Here is a 14,792-nt window from a genome sequence, read left to right as displayed (position 1 = left end):
TATAGATGTGTTTTACCAATACTAATAAGATAGATGACTAGCTGAACTAGGGGTGTATTGAATGACAGATCACCTGGGATATGCATACAGGCTACATGAACTTCAATATACAATAAGACAGATGCACTCTCCCAGGTGCCAAATAGGTAGCCCTGTCTTGCAGTCAAATGACCAAATCGCCCTCTAGTGGCCTCATGGGTGGAATGTTATTAATATTATTCATAATTTCATAATTAATCAATATTATAAAATAAAAAAATCTTAAACGGTTTTGTTATATTTCAGTGTTGTGTGATGTATATAAAGTGTAATATTGGGATACAAACTCAAAATGTAATACATTTCAACTCTATATCTGACATGGTACAGGTGTCTTCTTTTTTTAAGCCCATAACCATGTGTGTGAGGTGTATACTTTTGTTTCAAAGTAGATTTGTTTAAGACTACCAAGAAACACTCTGTGTGACCCTGATTTAGCCCACTGCAGTAAAAGGTTAATTAGCAAAGTCACGTGCATTGGATTTCCCCATGTCTTTCAAACTCCATAATATTACAGTGTGTGTGTGTGTCTGTGTGTGTCTGTGTGTCTGTGTAGTGTTTGTGTGTGTGTGTGTGTGTGTGTGTGTGTACCATTCCCCTGCAGTCTCTCATAGGATGGCATGGGAACATCTACCATCAACTCCATATAGCAGCCTAACTGTGAGATTGAGAGATTGATTTCCCATAACTCCTTTGTGTCAATTTGTGGCCAACAGTCTATGGGTGATTAGTGTGTGACAGGTGAGGTAGTGGTGTAGGTAGGTGTTGCCATAATATGTCAGTCTCAGGACGGCTTCAAAGCCCAGTGTAATGGCAGCACTGAGACAGTCTCAGGACGGCTTCAAAGCCCAGCGTAATGGCAGCACTGAGACAGTCTCAGGGCGGCTTCAAAGCCCAGTGTAATGGCAGCACTGAGACAGTCTCAGGGCGGCTTCAAAGACCAGTGTAATGGCAGCACTGAGACAGTCTCAGGGCGGCTTCAAAGACCAGTGTAATGGCAGCACTGAGACAGTCTCAGGACGGCTTCAAAGCCCAGTGTAATGGCAGCACTGAGACAGTCTCAGGACGGCTTCAAAGCCCAGCGTAATGGCAGCACTGAGACAGTCTCAGGACGGCTTCAAAGCCCAGTGTAATGGCAGCACTGAGACAGTCTCAGGGCGGCTTCAAAGCCCAGTGTAATGGCAGCACTGAGACAGCTTTCCACAACACTGCACATGCTGGAGAAGGGTTGAGGTTGTACTTGCTATTCCTCACAGGTGTAGCCGGGAGGCTGTGTTTGTGTTTGTCTCAGAGAGAGAAAACTGAATAGAGAGAGAGAGAGAGAGAGAGAGAGAGAGAGAGAGAGAGAGATAGATAGATAGATAGATAGATAGGAGATAGAGAGAGAGAGAGAGAGAGAGAGAGATAGATAGATAGATAGAGATAGAGAGAGAGAGAGAGAGAGAGAGAGAGAGACATGCCAGGACAACAATCTGTCCCTCAACGTCAGTAAGACCAAGGAGCTGATCGTAGACTACAGGAGAAAGAGGGGAGCGCATGCCTCCATCCACATCCACAGGGCTGTTGTGGAGCGGGTAGATAGCTTCAAGTTCTTTGGCTTACACATCACTAAGGACTTAACATGGTCCACTCACACCCGCACAGTCGTGAAGAGGGCACGACAGCGCCTCTTCCCCCTCAGGAGGCTGAAAAGATTTGGCATGGGCCCTCGGATCCTCAAAGATAGCTCCACATTGATCTGGTACTGGTACTCCCTATATATAGCTGCACATTGATCTGGTACTAGTACTCCCTGTATATAGCTGCACATTGATCTGGTACTGGTACTCCCTGTATATAGCTCCACATTGATCTGGTACTGGTACTCCCTGTATATAGCTCCACATTGATCTGGTACTGGTACTCCCTGTATATAGCTGCACATTGATCTGGTACTGGTACTCCCTGTATATAGCTCCACATTGATCTGGTACTGGTACTCCCTGTATATAGCTCCACATTGATCTGGTACTGGTACTCCCTGTATATAGCTGCACATTGATCTGGTACTGGTACTCCCTGTATATAGCTCCACATTGATCTGGTACTGGTACTCCCTGTATATAGCTGCACATTGATCTGGTACTGGTACTCCCTGTATATAGCCAAAGCTGTACCAGGGCTTCTGACTCTCTTTCATCTTCTCTCTCTCTCTCTCTCTCTCTCTCTCTCTCTCTCTCTCTCTCTCTCTCTCTCTCTCTCTCTCTCTCTCTCTCTCTCTCTCTCTCTCTCCCTCTCCCTCTCCCTCTCCCTCTCTCTCTCTCTCATGCTTCCAACTGCTGGATGATGCAACATCGTACTATCAAGCATAACGATCTCTTCCATTGACATCAAATCAGGAGCCACGTGCCTCAGTGTACCAGGGCTTCTGAATGGCTGTCTATAAGCACAGCACAGTCTCTTCCTCTCGTCTCTGCCTATGACACCTTACTGTTGGTGGCTCCTGGATTGACAGATCTCTGGTTCTTGGTATTAAAGTCCAAGGTAAATGAGATGGATAGCACACCAGAAATAATCTATGTTAATCCATTCATGTGCAGAGATAGGAATGGATTATAGCAGATTATCTTGTAGCGTCCATCTCATTGAGTATGGCTATTACTAGAGTCACCTGTTGTCATGGTTACTGAGGTGGGGTAGTCATTGAGTAAGGATAGGATGAGATGCAGAACCAAAGCTGTGCAGCAACTTCAGATATTACTAGGATCACCTGTTGTCATGGTTACTGAGGTGGGGTAGTCATTGAGTAAGGATGAGATGATATGGGAACCAAAGCTGTGCAGCAACTTTAGATATTACTCGGATCACCTGTTGTCATGGTTACTGAGGTCATTGTTTTTATCCCCATCAGAGATTAAAAGCATGACCTGTTGGCCATTTCCCTCCCTCCCTCCCTCCCTCCCTCTCTCTCTCTCTCTCTCTCTCTCTCTCTCTCTCTCTCTCTCTCTCTCTCTCTCTCTCTCTCTCTCTCTCTCTCTCTCTCTCTCTCTCTCTCTCTCTCTCTCTCCCTCCCCCTTCCCTCTCTCTCTCTCTCTCTCTCTCTCTCTCTCTCACCTCTCTCACCTCTCTCTCTTTCCCTCCCTCCCTCTCTATATTATAGACATTCTTCACAGTGAGTGCCCCAATCCTACAGATCCTATTTCTGTAAAGGACTCCATCATCTCCTGCAGAGTGAGTTGTTCTCCTGCAGAGCCCATAAAGCCCACTAATCAAATAACTCAATTACCCATAGAAATATTCAAGAGGGCATATCTCCGTCAAGCACCAGGCAGCGCCGCTCAAATCCCCCTACTACCCTTGACTCAACCAGACTATTGCATTTATATGTAATTGATGCCTTGACTTCACCATTTGATGCATTCATTCATGCATGAATTAACACAGTTTATTCGGCCACCGATGCCCTTAATTTAAGCCAAGCTATACGCTTTGTTAGATTTGCTCTTTTGTTCCCCCTACCGTACTCAGTCAGAGACACGGCTTGGGGCAAAAACACACCCTCATCGCCCTCACCATCACAAAGTCTTGCAAGTAATCCAGAGAAAAACATTATTAAACTTTTATGCAAAGTTCAAAGGAGGTCTCTTCGATGTTCTTTATCCCAAATAGCATTTGCAGGAGACATGGGTAACTCGTCCCATCTCTCTCTCTCTCTCTCTCTCTCTCTCTCTCTCTCTCTCTCTCTCTCTCTCTCTCTCTCTCTCTCTCTCTCTCTCTCTCTCTCTCTCTCTCTCTCTCTCTCTCTCTCTCTCTCTCTCTCTCTCTCTCTCTCTCTCTCTCTCTCTCTCTCTCTCTCTCTCTCTCTCTCTCTCTCTCTCTCTCTCTCTCTCTCTCTCTCAGACAGTAACTTTGTCCTGGGTAATGCCCAGGTGCAGTCTCTCTACCCCATCGTCTACTGCTCGGACGGCTTCTGCGAGCTGACCGGCTTCGCCCGCGGCGAACTGATGCAGAAGAGCTGCAGGTGTCACTTCCTGTTGGCTCGAAACCAGCGCCTAACCCTCAGATCCAAAACTCTGGACGAGCGGCAGGAATTTAAACTGAGTGCATCCTGTACAAGAGGGGGGTAAGGCAGGGAACCATCTTGGTTCTAGTTGAAGACATTAGTCCTGGTGTGGTAAGATATCTTTGACAGGTCCCTCATGGGTTTTCTATGGCTCTTTCTCAATTCCATCTCTTCCCCTTCATCTGCATTGATTGGCAAAAAAACTTCACAGGTGCAAAAAATTTTTTGTGTAAACTAATCATTAGCGTTTTCACTTGGTCAGTTATTCAGATAATTGCAGATGAAGGAGAGGACAGATTATCAAGGCCATTGAGACAGAGCCTACAGTGAGGAAAAAAGTATTTATCCCCTGCTGATTTTGTGCGTTTGCCCACTGACAAAGAAATGATCAGTCTATAATTTTAATGGTAGGTTTATTTGAACAGTGAGACACAGAATAACAACAAACAAATCCAGAAAAACGCATGTAAAAAATGTTATAAATTGGGTTTGCATTTTAATGAGGGAAAAAAAGTATTTGACCCCCTCTCAATCAGAAAATTTCTGGCTCCCATGTGTCTTTTATACAGGTAATGAGCTGAGATTAGGAGCACACTCTTAAAGGGGTGCTCCTAACCTCAACTTGTTACCTGTATAAAAGACATCTGTCCACACACAATCAATCAATCAGATTCCACTCTCCCCATGCCAAACCAAAGAGCTCTCCAAGGATGTCAGGGACATGATTGTAGACCTACACAAGGCTGGAATGGGCTACAAGACCATCGCCAAGCAGCTTGGTGAGAAGGTGACAACAGTTGGTGCTGTCACGCCCTGGCTCTGGGGACACTGTTATGTTGAGCCAGGGTGTGTAGATCTATGTATTTCATTTCTATGTTGGCCAGTGTGGTTCTCAATCAGAGGTACGTGTCAGCTGTGGCTGGTTGTCTCTGATTGGGAACCACTTTAAACTGAGCTGTTTGCCCACAGTGGTTGTGGGATCTTGTTGTGTTGGTTTGTGTTTACCATTACTGTCACGTTATCGTTTTGTTGTTTTGATCGTTTATCATAAATAAAGAGTATGTTTGTCTGCACCTGCGCCTTGGTCCTCCTCTCTTACCGGCTTGATCGTGACAGAAGATCCCACCAAGACTGACCAAGCAGCGTGTCCAGGAGCCATCGCCAGGGAGATCTCTAGCAGATCTCCTTCGCCTCCTCGACTGGGTCAAGCCGGGTGGGGAAGAGAAGGGCCGGACTTGGAAGCGGAAGGGCGAAGTCTGGCACTGGAGACCTGGTCCCGGTGGGACGCCCAGATTTTGGGCCTAACGCCGTGGGCGCGGGCCAGCAGGAGACCGCGACAGAGCGCCCAGCGGGTTGGCAGAGGAGGCCGCCAGGTTCCGGGGGCCACTGGTCGAAGGGGGATGGAAGATGTAGACGCGGCCGGGGTACTGGGGTGTGTTACCAGTCTCGGCCCATTCCAGATCCCTGCTAGGGGCCAGTGGTGTGTGTCCCCAGCCCGGTCCGGCCCTTGCTGCTTCCCGCACTAAGCCGGGGTGCGCTCGTCAGCCGTCGTCCGTTCCTGCTCCCACGCGCCGCGGTCCATCGTCAGCCCGGTCCGCCCGCTCCTGCTTCCCGCACCAAGCCAATGGTCGCGTCGTCAGCCGGTTCGTCCCCTCCTGCTCCTCAAACCAAGCCAGTGGTGTCGTCGTCGTCCAGCCCGGCCCGTGCCTATTCTCCACACCAAGCCAGTGGTGGGCGTCGTCAGTCGCCCGGTCCGTGCCTGTCCCACTGGTGCCTGGTCCGGCACCGGTCGATGCGTTACGCCGGACTAGAGCAATCCGCTCCATCAGTGTGCTGTCCAGCTCCGGTCAGCGAGGACGGACCCGACCAGGGGTACTTTGGGGGGGGTTGGAGGTGGGGATCGGCCGGATCCCCCACGGTCCCTCTCCTTGGTATTTAGTTGCCGTCGGGTCCGCCCTTTAGGGGGGTACTGTCACCCCTGGCTCTGGGGACACTGTTATGTTGAGCCAGGGTGTGTAGATCTATGTATTTCATTTCTATGTTGGCCAGTGTGGTTCTCAATCAGAGGCAACGAGTGTCAGCTGTGGCTGGTTGTCTCTGATTGGGAACCACATTTACCAGGCTGTTTGCCCACAGTGGTTGTGGGATCTTGTTCTGTTGGTTTGTGTTTGACCATTGCTTCCGTTATTTTTGTTGTTTTATCGTTTATCATAAATAAAGAGTATGTTCGTCTGCAACGCTCCCTTGATCCTCCTCTCTTGCCGTCGTTGACAGGTGCGTTATTCGCAAATGAAAAACACAAAATAAATGTCAATCTCCCTCGGCCTGGGGCTCCATGCAAGATCTCACCTCGTGGAGTTGCAGTGATCATGAGAACGGTGAGGAATCAGCCCAGAGGTACGGGAGGATCTTTCAATGATCTTAAGGCAGCTGGGACCATATCCCAAGAAAACAATTGGTAACACACTACGCCGTGAAGGACTGAAATCCTGCAGCGCCCGCAAGATCCCACTGCTCAAAACACATATACATGCCCGTCTGAAGTTTGCCAATGAACATCTGAATGATGAGGCAACTGGGTGAAAGTGTTGTGGTCAGATGACCAAATCAGCTCTTTGGCATCAACTCAACTCGCTGTGTATGGAGGAGGAATGCTGCCTATGACCCTAAGAACACCATCCCCACCGTCAAACATGGAGGTGGAAACATTATGCTTTGGGGGTGTTTTTTCTGCTAAGGGGACAGGACAACTTCACTGCATCAAAGGGGCGATGGGCGGGGCCATGTACCGTCAAATCTTGGTGAGAACCTCCTTCCCTCAGCCAGGGCATTGAAAATGGGTTGTGGATGGGTATTCCAGCATGACAATGACCCAAAACACACAGCCAAGGCCACAAAGGAGTGGCTCAAGAAGAAGAACATTAAGGTCCTGGAGTGGCCTAGCCAGTCTCCAGACCTTAATCCCATAGATAATCTGTTGAGGGAGCTGAAGGTTCGAGTTGCCAAACGTCAGCCTCGAAACCTTAATGACTTGGAGAAGATCTGCAAAGTGGAGTGGGACAAAATCCCTCCTGAGATGTGTGCAAACCTGGTGGCCAACTACAAGAAACATCTGACCTCTGTGATTGCCAACAAGGGTTTTGCCACCAAGTACTAAGTCATGTTTTTCAGAGGGGTCAAATACTTATTTCCCTCATTAAAATGCAAATCAATTTATAACATTTTTGACATGCGTTTTTCTGGATTTTTTTGTTGTTATTCTGTCTCTCACTGTTCAAATAAACCTACCATTAAAATTATAGACTGATCATGTCTTTGTCAGTGGGCAAACGTACAAAATCAGCAGGGGATCAAATACTTTTTTCCCTCACTGTATATGTTTTCCTTATCTCTGACCTTTGGTTGTCTGTGTGTCTGTCTGTATCTCAGGAGACCAGTTCTGGTGTCTGCTGGACATAGTGCCCATCAAGAATGAGAAGGGAGAGGTGGTGCTGTTCCTGGTCTCCCACAAGGACATCACAGATACCAAGAAGGACGAGGGGGACCATGGACAAGACTCAGACACTGGTGAGGGAGGGAGGGAGGGAGGTTCAGATGAAGGGAAAATGGGAGAGAGGGGGTTGGAGGGAGAGGGAGAGAGATACATTGACAGTTATCTGATGAAAAATGAATAAGCTAATTACAATGCATCAAAAGGATATTGTCTCCCTCCACCCCCACCCCTCGGCCTGCCTGTCCCCAGACGAGGAGACAGGTCTGGAGGTGCACAAGATCACCCGCCCCCCAGGCTTTGACAACAACCGCCGGCGTAGCCGGGCCGTACTCTACCAGCTGTCTGGACACTTGCAAAAACAGGACAAGAGCAAGCTCAAGATCAACAACGTGAGTACACTGTAACACATGGATGAAATTTACAGCAAAAATCTTTGCAGTTAGCTACTGGAATTCTATATTACAGTATAGTACTGTAAAGAGCAATGCATTATGCAGGGTCTATTAGAGCTCTGCGTTGCACAACACGTCACATATCTCACCCTATCAGCATTCAGTGATGTCCAACACGTCCCATATCTCACCCTATCAGCATTCAGTGATGTCCAACACGTGCCATATCACACCCTATCAGCATTCAGTGTTGTCCAACACGTCCCCCATATCACCCAGTTCATATCACCCAGTTAGCCCCATGTTTGCCCAATACATCTCCGTCACCCTATCAACACTCTTCTATTGTCCAATACAGCCCATATCTCATCCTATCAACACTCTTATATTGTCCAATACAGCCCATATAAGCACCCAGAACATCAAACCACCACTCCTATGACTAATCACTTCCTCAACATTTCAATGGCGAAGGTGCATAAAGATATGACGTCATTGTTTTTAACACTGCCCACAGAGTTCTTAAACTACGGCGCGCGACATGGTTCAGTGCACCAGTATATCAGCACAATTTACTTTTTTAGTTTTTTTCCAAACTGCCATAGTCTTGGAGCTAAAATTGGGATCATAATAACACTTTTATTAGTAGCCATGGTTCAAGATCTGGTGGTGCTGTTTAGCTAACTCCTATGGTGATTATCTGGCCATTTGGCAACCATAGCGCTTGGCAAGACAGCATCAATAGCTCTGGGATCAGGCTTGTTCATAAGGATAAACCCTTTATCAGTCATGGACTTACTTACTTAGGCCCATCACTCCTTTGGGAGTATAGGTCATCAGGACTTCTGTCCATCTGTTCTGGGGAGTCTTCTCCAGCTCCTTCCACCCCCATGGCAGTCCTCTTCGTATCTGTCTCAAGCTCCCACATGGACTTTATTGATTCAATATCTCATTTTCATTGACCTCTGTGATGATGTCTTGGTGTGTGTTTTCATGTTGTTATGATGTGTCATTTTCTCCCCAGAGGATGTTTGGGGCGACCCCCAACCCCATCCCTGAGTACAAGGTAGCTGCCACCCCAAAGTCTCGCTTCATCCTGCTACACTACGGGACCTTCAAGGCGGGCTGGGATTGGCTCATCCTCCTGGCCACTTTCTATGTGGCCATCACCGTGCCCTATAACGTTTGCTTCACTGTGGTGGAGGGGCGGGACGAGGGGGGTGGCTCCGGGTCTCGCAACCCCCCCAGTTACAGTGACATCTTGGTGGAGATTCTGTTCATCATCGGTAAGAGTGAAAAAACCCACCCCAAAATGTTACCACACCTTTACTAGGAGACAAACACCCACCCACCTGTAACAGAGGTGGTTCAGTGAACCACACTTGTGCGATGATGAACCTTGCCGGAGACCTGAAAACTTTTGTTAGCTCCCAGAGCCAATGCCTAGGCTTTGTCTCAGCAGGCTAACACAGTCTTGTGGCGCTGGAGACCTGGGTTCAAACCCTCATTTGGTCAAACACCCATTGATTTAATAAACAATTACATCATTCACGCAGGCCATCACCACAACAGCCAATAATAATCCACATCACATTAACTCACCTGGTTGGTCGATATGCACTTCCTTATCTAATTAACATCCAGCCAATAATTTGAGGAGATCAATGAGCACTGGTGTATTTGATTAAACAGACTGATAACATTTTCACCTCTTGTTTACAGACTGTTAACTGTGAGGTTATAATAACTAAGATAAATACCAAATGGCTTCCTCTGTTACCCAGCAGTCACAACTGGTTGCAATGTCACGTCATGGTTAGGTTGTTCACTGATTGCGTACGTTTTTTTAGATGTCCTGTTTAGGGTTGCAAAATTATGGTAACTCCCAAAATGCACAGGTTTTCCAGAAATCCCGGCTGTAAGACGCCTGGACACGGAAAGGAATAAGCAGGAAATCCGGAATCCTTCAACCAGGATTTCTGGAAAATCTGGGAATTTGGGGAAAGTTAACTGAATTTTGCCACCCTAAACTGGACATCTAAAAAACGTACACACTCAGTGACAACCTAACCATGACCTGACATTGCAACCAGTTATGTCCTGTTAGAAAACAGGAAACTGTGTTTTCACCAGTGGAGACTGCTAAGGGGAGAACAGCTCATAATAATGGCTGGAATGGAGTAAATGGTATGGTATCAAACACATGGAAACCTAGTCTTTGATGTGTTTGATACCATTCCATGGACTCCGTTCCAGACATTATTATGAGCTGTCCTCCCCTCAGTAGTCTCCACTGGTGTTCTAATGGTTGTAATCTCATTTATCTGACCAGACATATTGATGTAGACATGAAAGTAAATGCATTCCGCTACACCCACAATAACATCTGCTAAATATGTGTATGTTACCAATAAAATTTGATTTGATTTGAAATGTCTTAACCTGGTTGTAATCCGGTTGTAATCTGACATCTCTACAACCCGTTTATGACCAGGAACAACGTCATTATGACGTCCCATGCCAAATTTTGCTTGCTGGGTTGAATGACGGTTGAATGATCCTACCTAGGAGCAAAACAGAATGTTTCCACAGATCCTTTTTAACGTGAACACTTGATGTGCTGCTGTCTGTGTGTCCTCTGTTGAGGTTTTATTGGGTACTTCTTGGTGTTCTATGTATTGGCTGGTGCAATCAAATGTCCCCTCTGTCCTGTTCTGTCTCATGATGTGTTTTTCTGTGACAGACATTGTGCTGAACTTCCGCACGACCTATGTGAGTACGACGGGTCAGGTGGTTTATGAAGCCCGCTCTATCTTTGTACACTACGCCACCTCCTGGCTGTTTGTTGACCTGATCGCCGCCCTGCCCTTTGACCTGCTCTACGCCTTCAATATCAGCGTGGTGGGTGTGTGGCACGTTCACACAACACAGGCATGACACACGTGAAGACAACATACACAAGCACACATACTGTACACACGCACACACACACACACACACACACACACACACACACAGAAACACACACACACACACAGAAACACACATGCAGAGTAGTGACTGATCACTTTGTTCTTTGGCCAAAGGGCTTCATAGAGACATGGGGGTGCAGCTAGCCAGGGACTGGGGTGTGTCTGTCTGTGTGAGTATAGGTCATGTTTGTGTGAGATGTATTGAGCCGTCAGTCATACTCCCAAGTCTCCCCAGGCTTTAATGGAGTCCAGTGTTGTATCAATACCAGCCTCCTGCTGCTTCATCGATCCCCGAACCAAGAACCTTTCTCAGAACAACACCTCAAAGGCATCGCTCAACTGTCAAACTTTCCAACTTTCAAGGACACACACACCTGAGCTCACACACACACACACACACACACACACACACACACACACACACGGACACACACACACACACACACACACACACACACACACACACACACACACACACACACACACACACACACACACACACAGTCAATACCAATGACCATTGACCTCTGCTTTCATGTCCCCTCCCCCTCCTCTTCCCCTGTGCAGTACTTTGGGGTCCACCTGTTGAAGACAGTGCGGTTACTCCGTCTCCTGAGGCTGCTCCAGAAGCTGGAGCGTTACTCTGAGTACAGTGCTGTGGTTCTCACCCTGCTCATGTCTACTTTCGCCCTGCTGGCCCACTGGATGGCCTGCGTCTGGTACTTCATCGGACGCAAGGAGATCGAGAGCAACAGCCTGAGCTCCTGGGATAATGGTGAGTTAACCTGGCTAAAAATACACACATGCACACGCACACACACACATGCACGTGCACACACACACACACACTAAATCCCTATTAGATGGTATATTATTGAATATTGAGTTCAATCTTAATGAAGAGCTATTGGGACATTGGATGGTTAGTAACTTCCCACACATGCAAAGACACAGTGAATCCTTGATGGTAACTCCAGCACAGTTGTGAGCTGTTTCTCCAGCCCTGATTCCAGAACGGCAATATCCAACCACGAGACTTTGGATAACTGTTTTCTATTTTCTGCAGTTATATATTGGCATCACGTAGCCGGCATCATGACCTTGTAACTAACAATGATCAGTTTGTCCTCTTCCATACATATCACTCCATTCTACTCTCCCTTTCTATTCCATTGTCCGTTTAACTGTTTCATTTGATCAATATCGCTGTGTCCTCTGTCTGTCAGTTAGCTGGTCCTCTGTCTGTCAGTTAGCTGGTCTTCTGTCTGTCAGTTAGCTGGTCTTCTGTCTGTCAGTTAGCTGGTCCTCTGTCTGTCAGTTAGCTGGTCCTCTGTCTGTCAGTTAGCTGGTCCTCTGTCTGTCAGTTAGCTGGTCCTCTGTCTGTCAGTTAGCTGGTCCTCTGTCTGTCAGTTAGCTGGTCCTCTGTCTGTCAGTTAGCTGGTCTTCTGTCTGTCAGTTAGCTGGTCCTCTGTCTGTCAGTTAGCTGGTCCTCTGTCTGTCAGTTAGCTGGTCCTCTGTCTGTCAGTTAGCTGGTCCTCTGTCTGTCAGTTAGCTGGTCCTCTGTTTGTCAGTTAGATGGTCCTCTGTCTGTCAGTTAGCTGGTCCTCTGTCTGTCAGTTAGCTGGTTCTCTGTCTGTCAGTTAGCTGGTTCTCTGTCTGTCAGTTAGCTGATTCTCTGTCTGTCAGTTAGCAACCAACCTCTGTATTTTGGAGGTGTGTGTGTGCATGTATGTGTGTGTGTGTGTGTGTGTGTGTGTGTGTTTGTGTCTGCAATACTGACCTCAATAACCCCGAGGCTAGATGTACCTGAATAGCCCCTCAGACTCACAGACAAAGACACCAGGAGATCAGACATGGGTTCAAATCGTATTTGAAATTGTTCAATTACTTTGAGCATTTGCTTTAGCCTGGCTGGAGTGCCAGATGAATGGGGGTTTGCACTTTTGTAACTATTCTATTGGTTCCATTGCACCTTGCAAGCTCAATTAAACACAGCCAAAGTATTTGAAATGATTTCAAATAGTATTTGAACCTAGTGAACAGTGGCTATAGAATTGGGATGCAGACAGGGTGTCTGAGGGGGTTTATTTGAAGGTAGATTACATGGGAAAGGAGATGGAGGGCTGGGAGAGACAGCAGAACATGTCTTCTCTCTCTGTCTCTCTCTTTCTCTGTCTGTCTGTCTCTCTCTCTCTCTCTCTCTCTCTCTCTCTCTCTCTCTCTCTCTCTCTCTCTCTCTCTCTCTGTCTCTGTCTCTGTCTCTGTCTCTGTCTCTGTCTCTGTCTCTGTCTCTCTCTGTCTCTGTCTCGCTCTCTGTCTGTCTCTATATGATCACAGCTCTGTGAAGGTCAGGAATCATATCATGGGGGTTCAACACCATGGACAGGGTCTGTATACAGAACATACTTCAGCACCATGGACAGGGTCTGCACACAGAACATACTTCAGCACCATGGACAACTCCAGGGACTAGAGAGACAGTGCTGTCTGGTTCTGCATGTACAGAATAAATGAATACTAAGTCAGTATCAGCTGCTGTTAAATACTAAGGCATAGGTCATCAGTCTTTTTAATAAGTAGGATAGAGATGATTAGGGGCCACTGCACTCAAGGCACGGATGCACACACACGTACACACACACACACACACACACACACACACATACATAAATTACACACACACACAAATACTAATTGTGTCCTTTGGGTCCGTGGTGTCTGGTCCACATGTTAATGCAGCAATCTACTTAAAGGTCATTAAGTAAGGTCATTCAGAAGAATTTGCATTACTATGACATTTCTACTAAGTGATATAAATGTTAACTCTTCACCCTATTCTCCCCAGGCTGGCTTCATGAACTGGCAAAACGTCTCGACACCCCTTACTTCCTGTCACCTTTAACCTCGTTCCTCGGAGTCACTGATTCGATGCACACTTCTATAACGAATGGGTTGGCAGCCAATTACAATCACTGGAACGCATCAGGGTCAGAGCCGATTGGACAGGATTTCTCCTCCTCCTTCAGCTCCGGCCAATGGAACGTCAGCGGGGCGGGGCGGAGCCAGGTGAATGGCTCAGGGGTCTCGGGGGCGGCGCTGGGAGGCGGGCCGTCGGTGAGGAGCTCCTATGTGACGTCGCTGTACTTCGCTCTGAGCAGTCTGACCAGCGTGGGCTTTGGAAACGTCTCGGCCAACACCGACTCAGAGAAGATCTTCTCCATCTGCACCATGCTCATAGGAGGTGAGACACATTGACTCACTGTTAGGAGGTGAGACACATTGACTCACTGTTAGGAGGTGAGACACACTGACTCACTGTTAGGAGGTGAGACACACTGACTCACTGTTAGAAGGTGAGACACACTGACTCACTGTTAGGAGGTGAGACACACTGACTCACTGTTAGGAGGTGAGACAAACTGACTCACTGTTAGAAGGTGAGACACTGACTCACTGTTAGGAGGTGAGACACTAACTCACTGTTAGGAGGTGAGACACACTGACTCACTGTTAGGAGGTGAGACACACTGACTCACTGTTAGGAGGTGAGACACACTGACTCACTGTTAGGAGGTGAGACACCCTGACTCACTGTTAGGAGGTGAGACACTGACTCACTGTTAGGAGGTGAGACATACTGACTCACTGTTAGGAGGTGAGACACACTGACTCACTGTTAGGAGGTGAAACACACTGACTCACTGTTAGGAGGTGAGACACTGACTCACTGTTAGGAGGTGAGACATACTGACTCACTGTTAGGAGGTGAGACACACTGACTCACTGTTAGGAGGTGAGACACACTGACTCACTGTTAGGAGTTGAGACACTAACTCACTGTTAGGAGGTGAGAC

At 47.4% G+C, this 14,792-nt stretch overlaps 1 protein-coding gene across 1 annotated transcript in view; it reads left to right on the top strand.

The window, feature by feature from the left end:
* Positions 1 to 7,482: 7,482 nt before the first annotated feature.
* Positions 7,483 to 14,792, top strand: part of LOC121582932 (potassium voltage-gated channel subfamily H member 8) — a gene marked incomplete at its 5' end in the record, with an annotated part of 21,825 nt that continues 14,515 nt past the window's right edge. The window contains 6 exons of the mRNA XM_045206401.1: positions 7,483 to 7,648; positions 7,824 to 7,963; positions 8,991 to 9,252; positions 10,710 to 10,867; positions 11,506 to 11,713; positions 13,784 to 14,179. Of these exons, the coding sequence (XP_045062336.1) occupies positions 7,483 to 7,648; positions 7,824 to 7,963; positions 8,991 to 9,252; positions 10,710 to 10,867; positions 11,506 to 11,713; positions 13,784 to 14,179 (1,330 nt within the window). The remainder of the gene's footprint in view (positions 7,649 to 7,823; positions 7,964 to 8,990; positions 9,253 to 10,709; positions 10,868 to 11,505; positions 11,714 to 13,783; positions 14,180 to 14,792) is intronic.

The sequence above is a fragment of the Coregonus clupeaformis genome, chromosome 23 (assembly GCF_020615455.1).
Source record: "Coregonus clupeaformis isolate EN_2021a chromosome 23, ASM2061545v1, whole genome shotgun sequence".
NCBI classification, from domain to species: Eukaryota; Metazoa; Chordata; class Actinopteri; order Salmoniformes; family Salmonidae; genus Coregonus; species Coregonus clupeaformis.
This window is presented reverse-complemented; position numbering and strand designations above follow the sequence as displayed.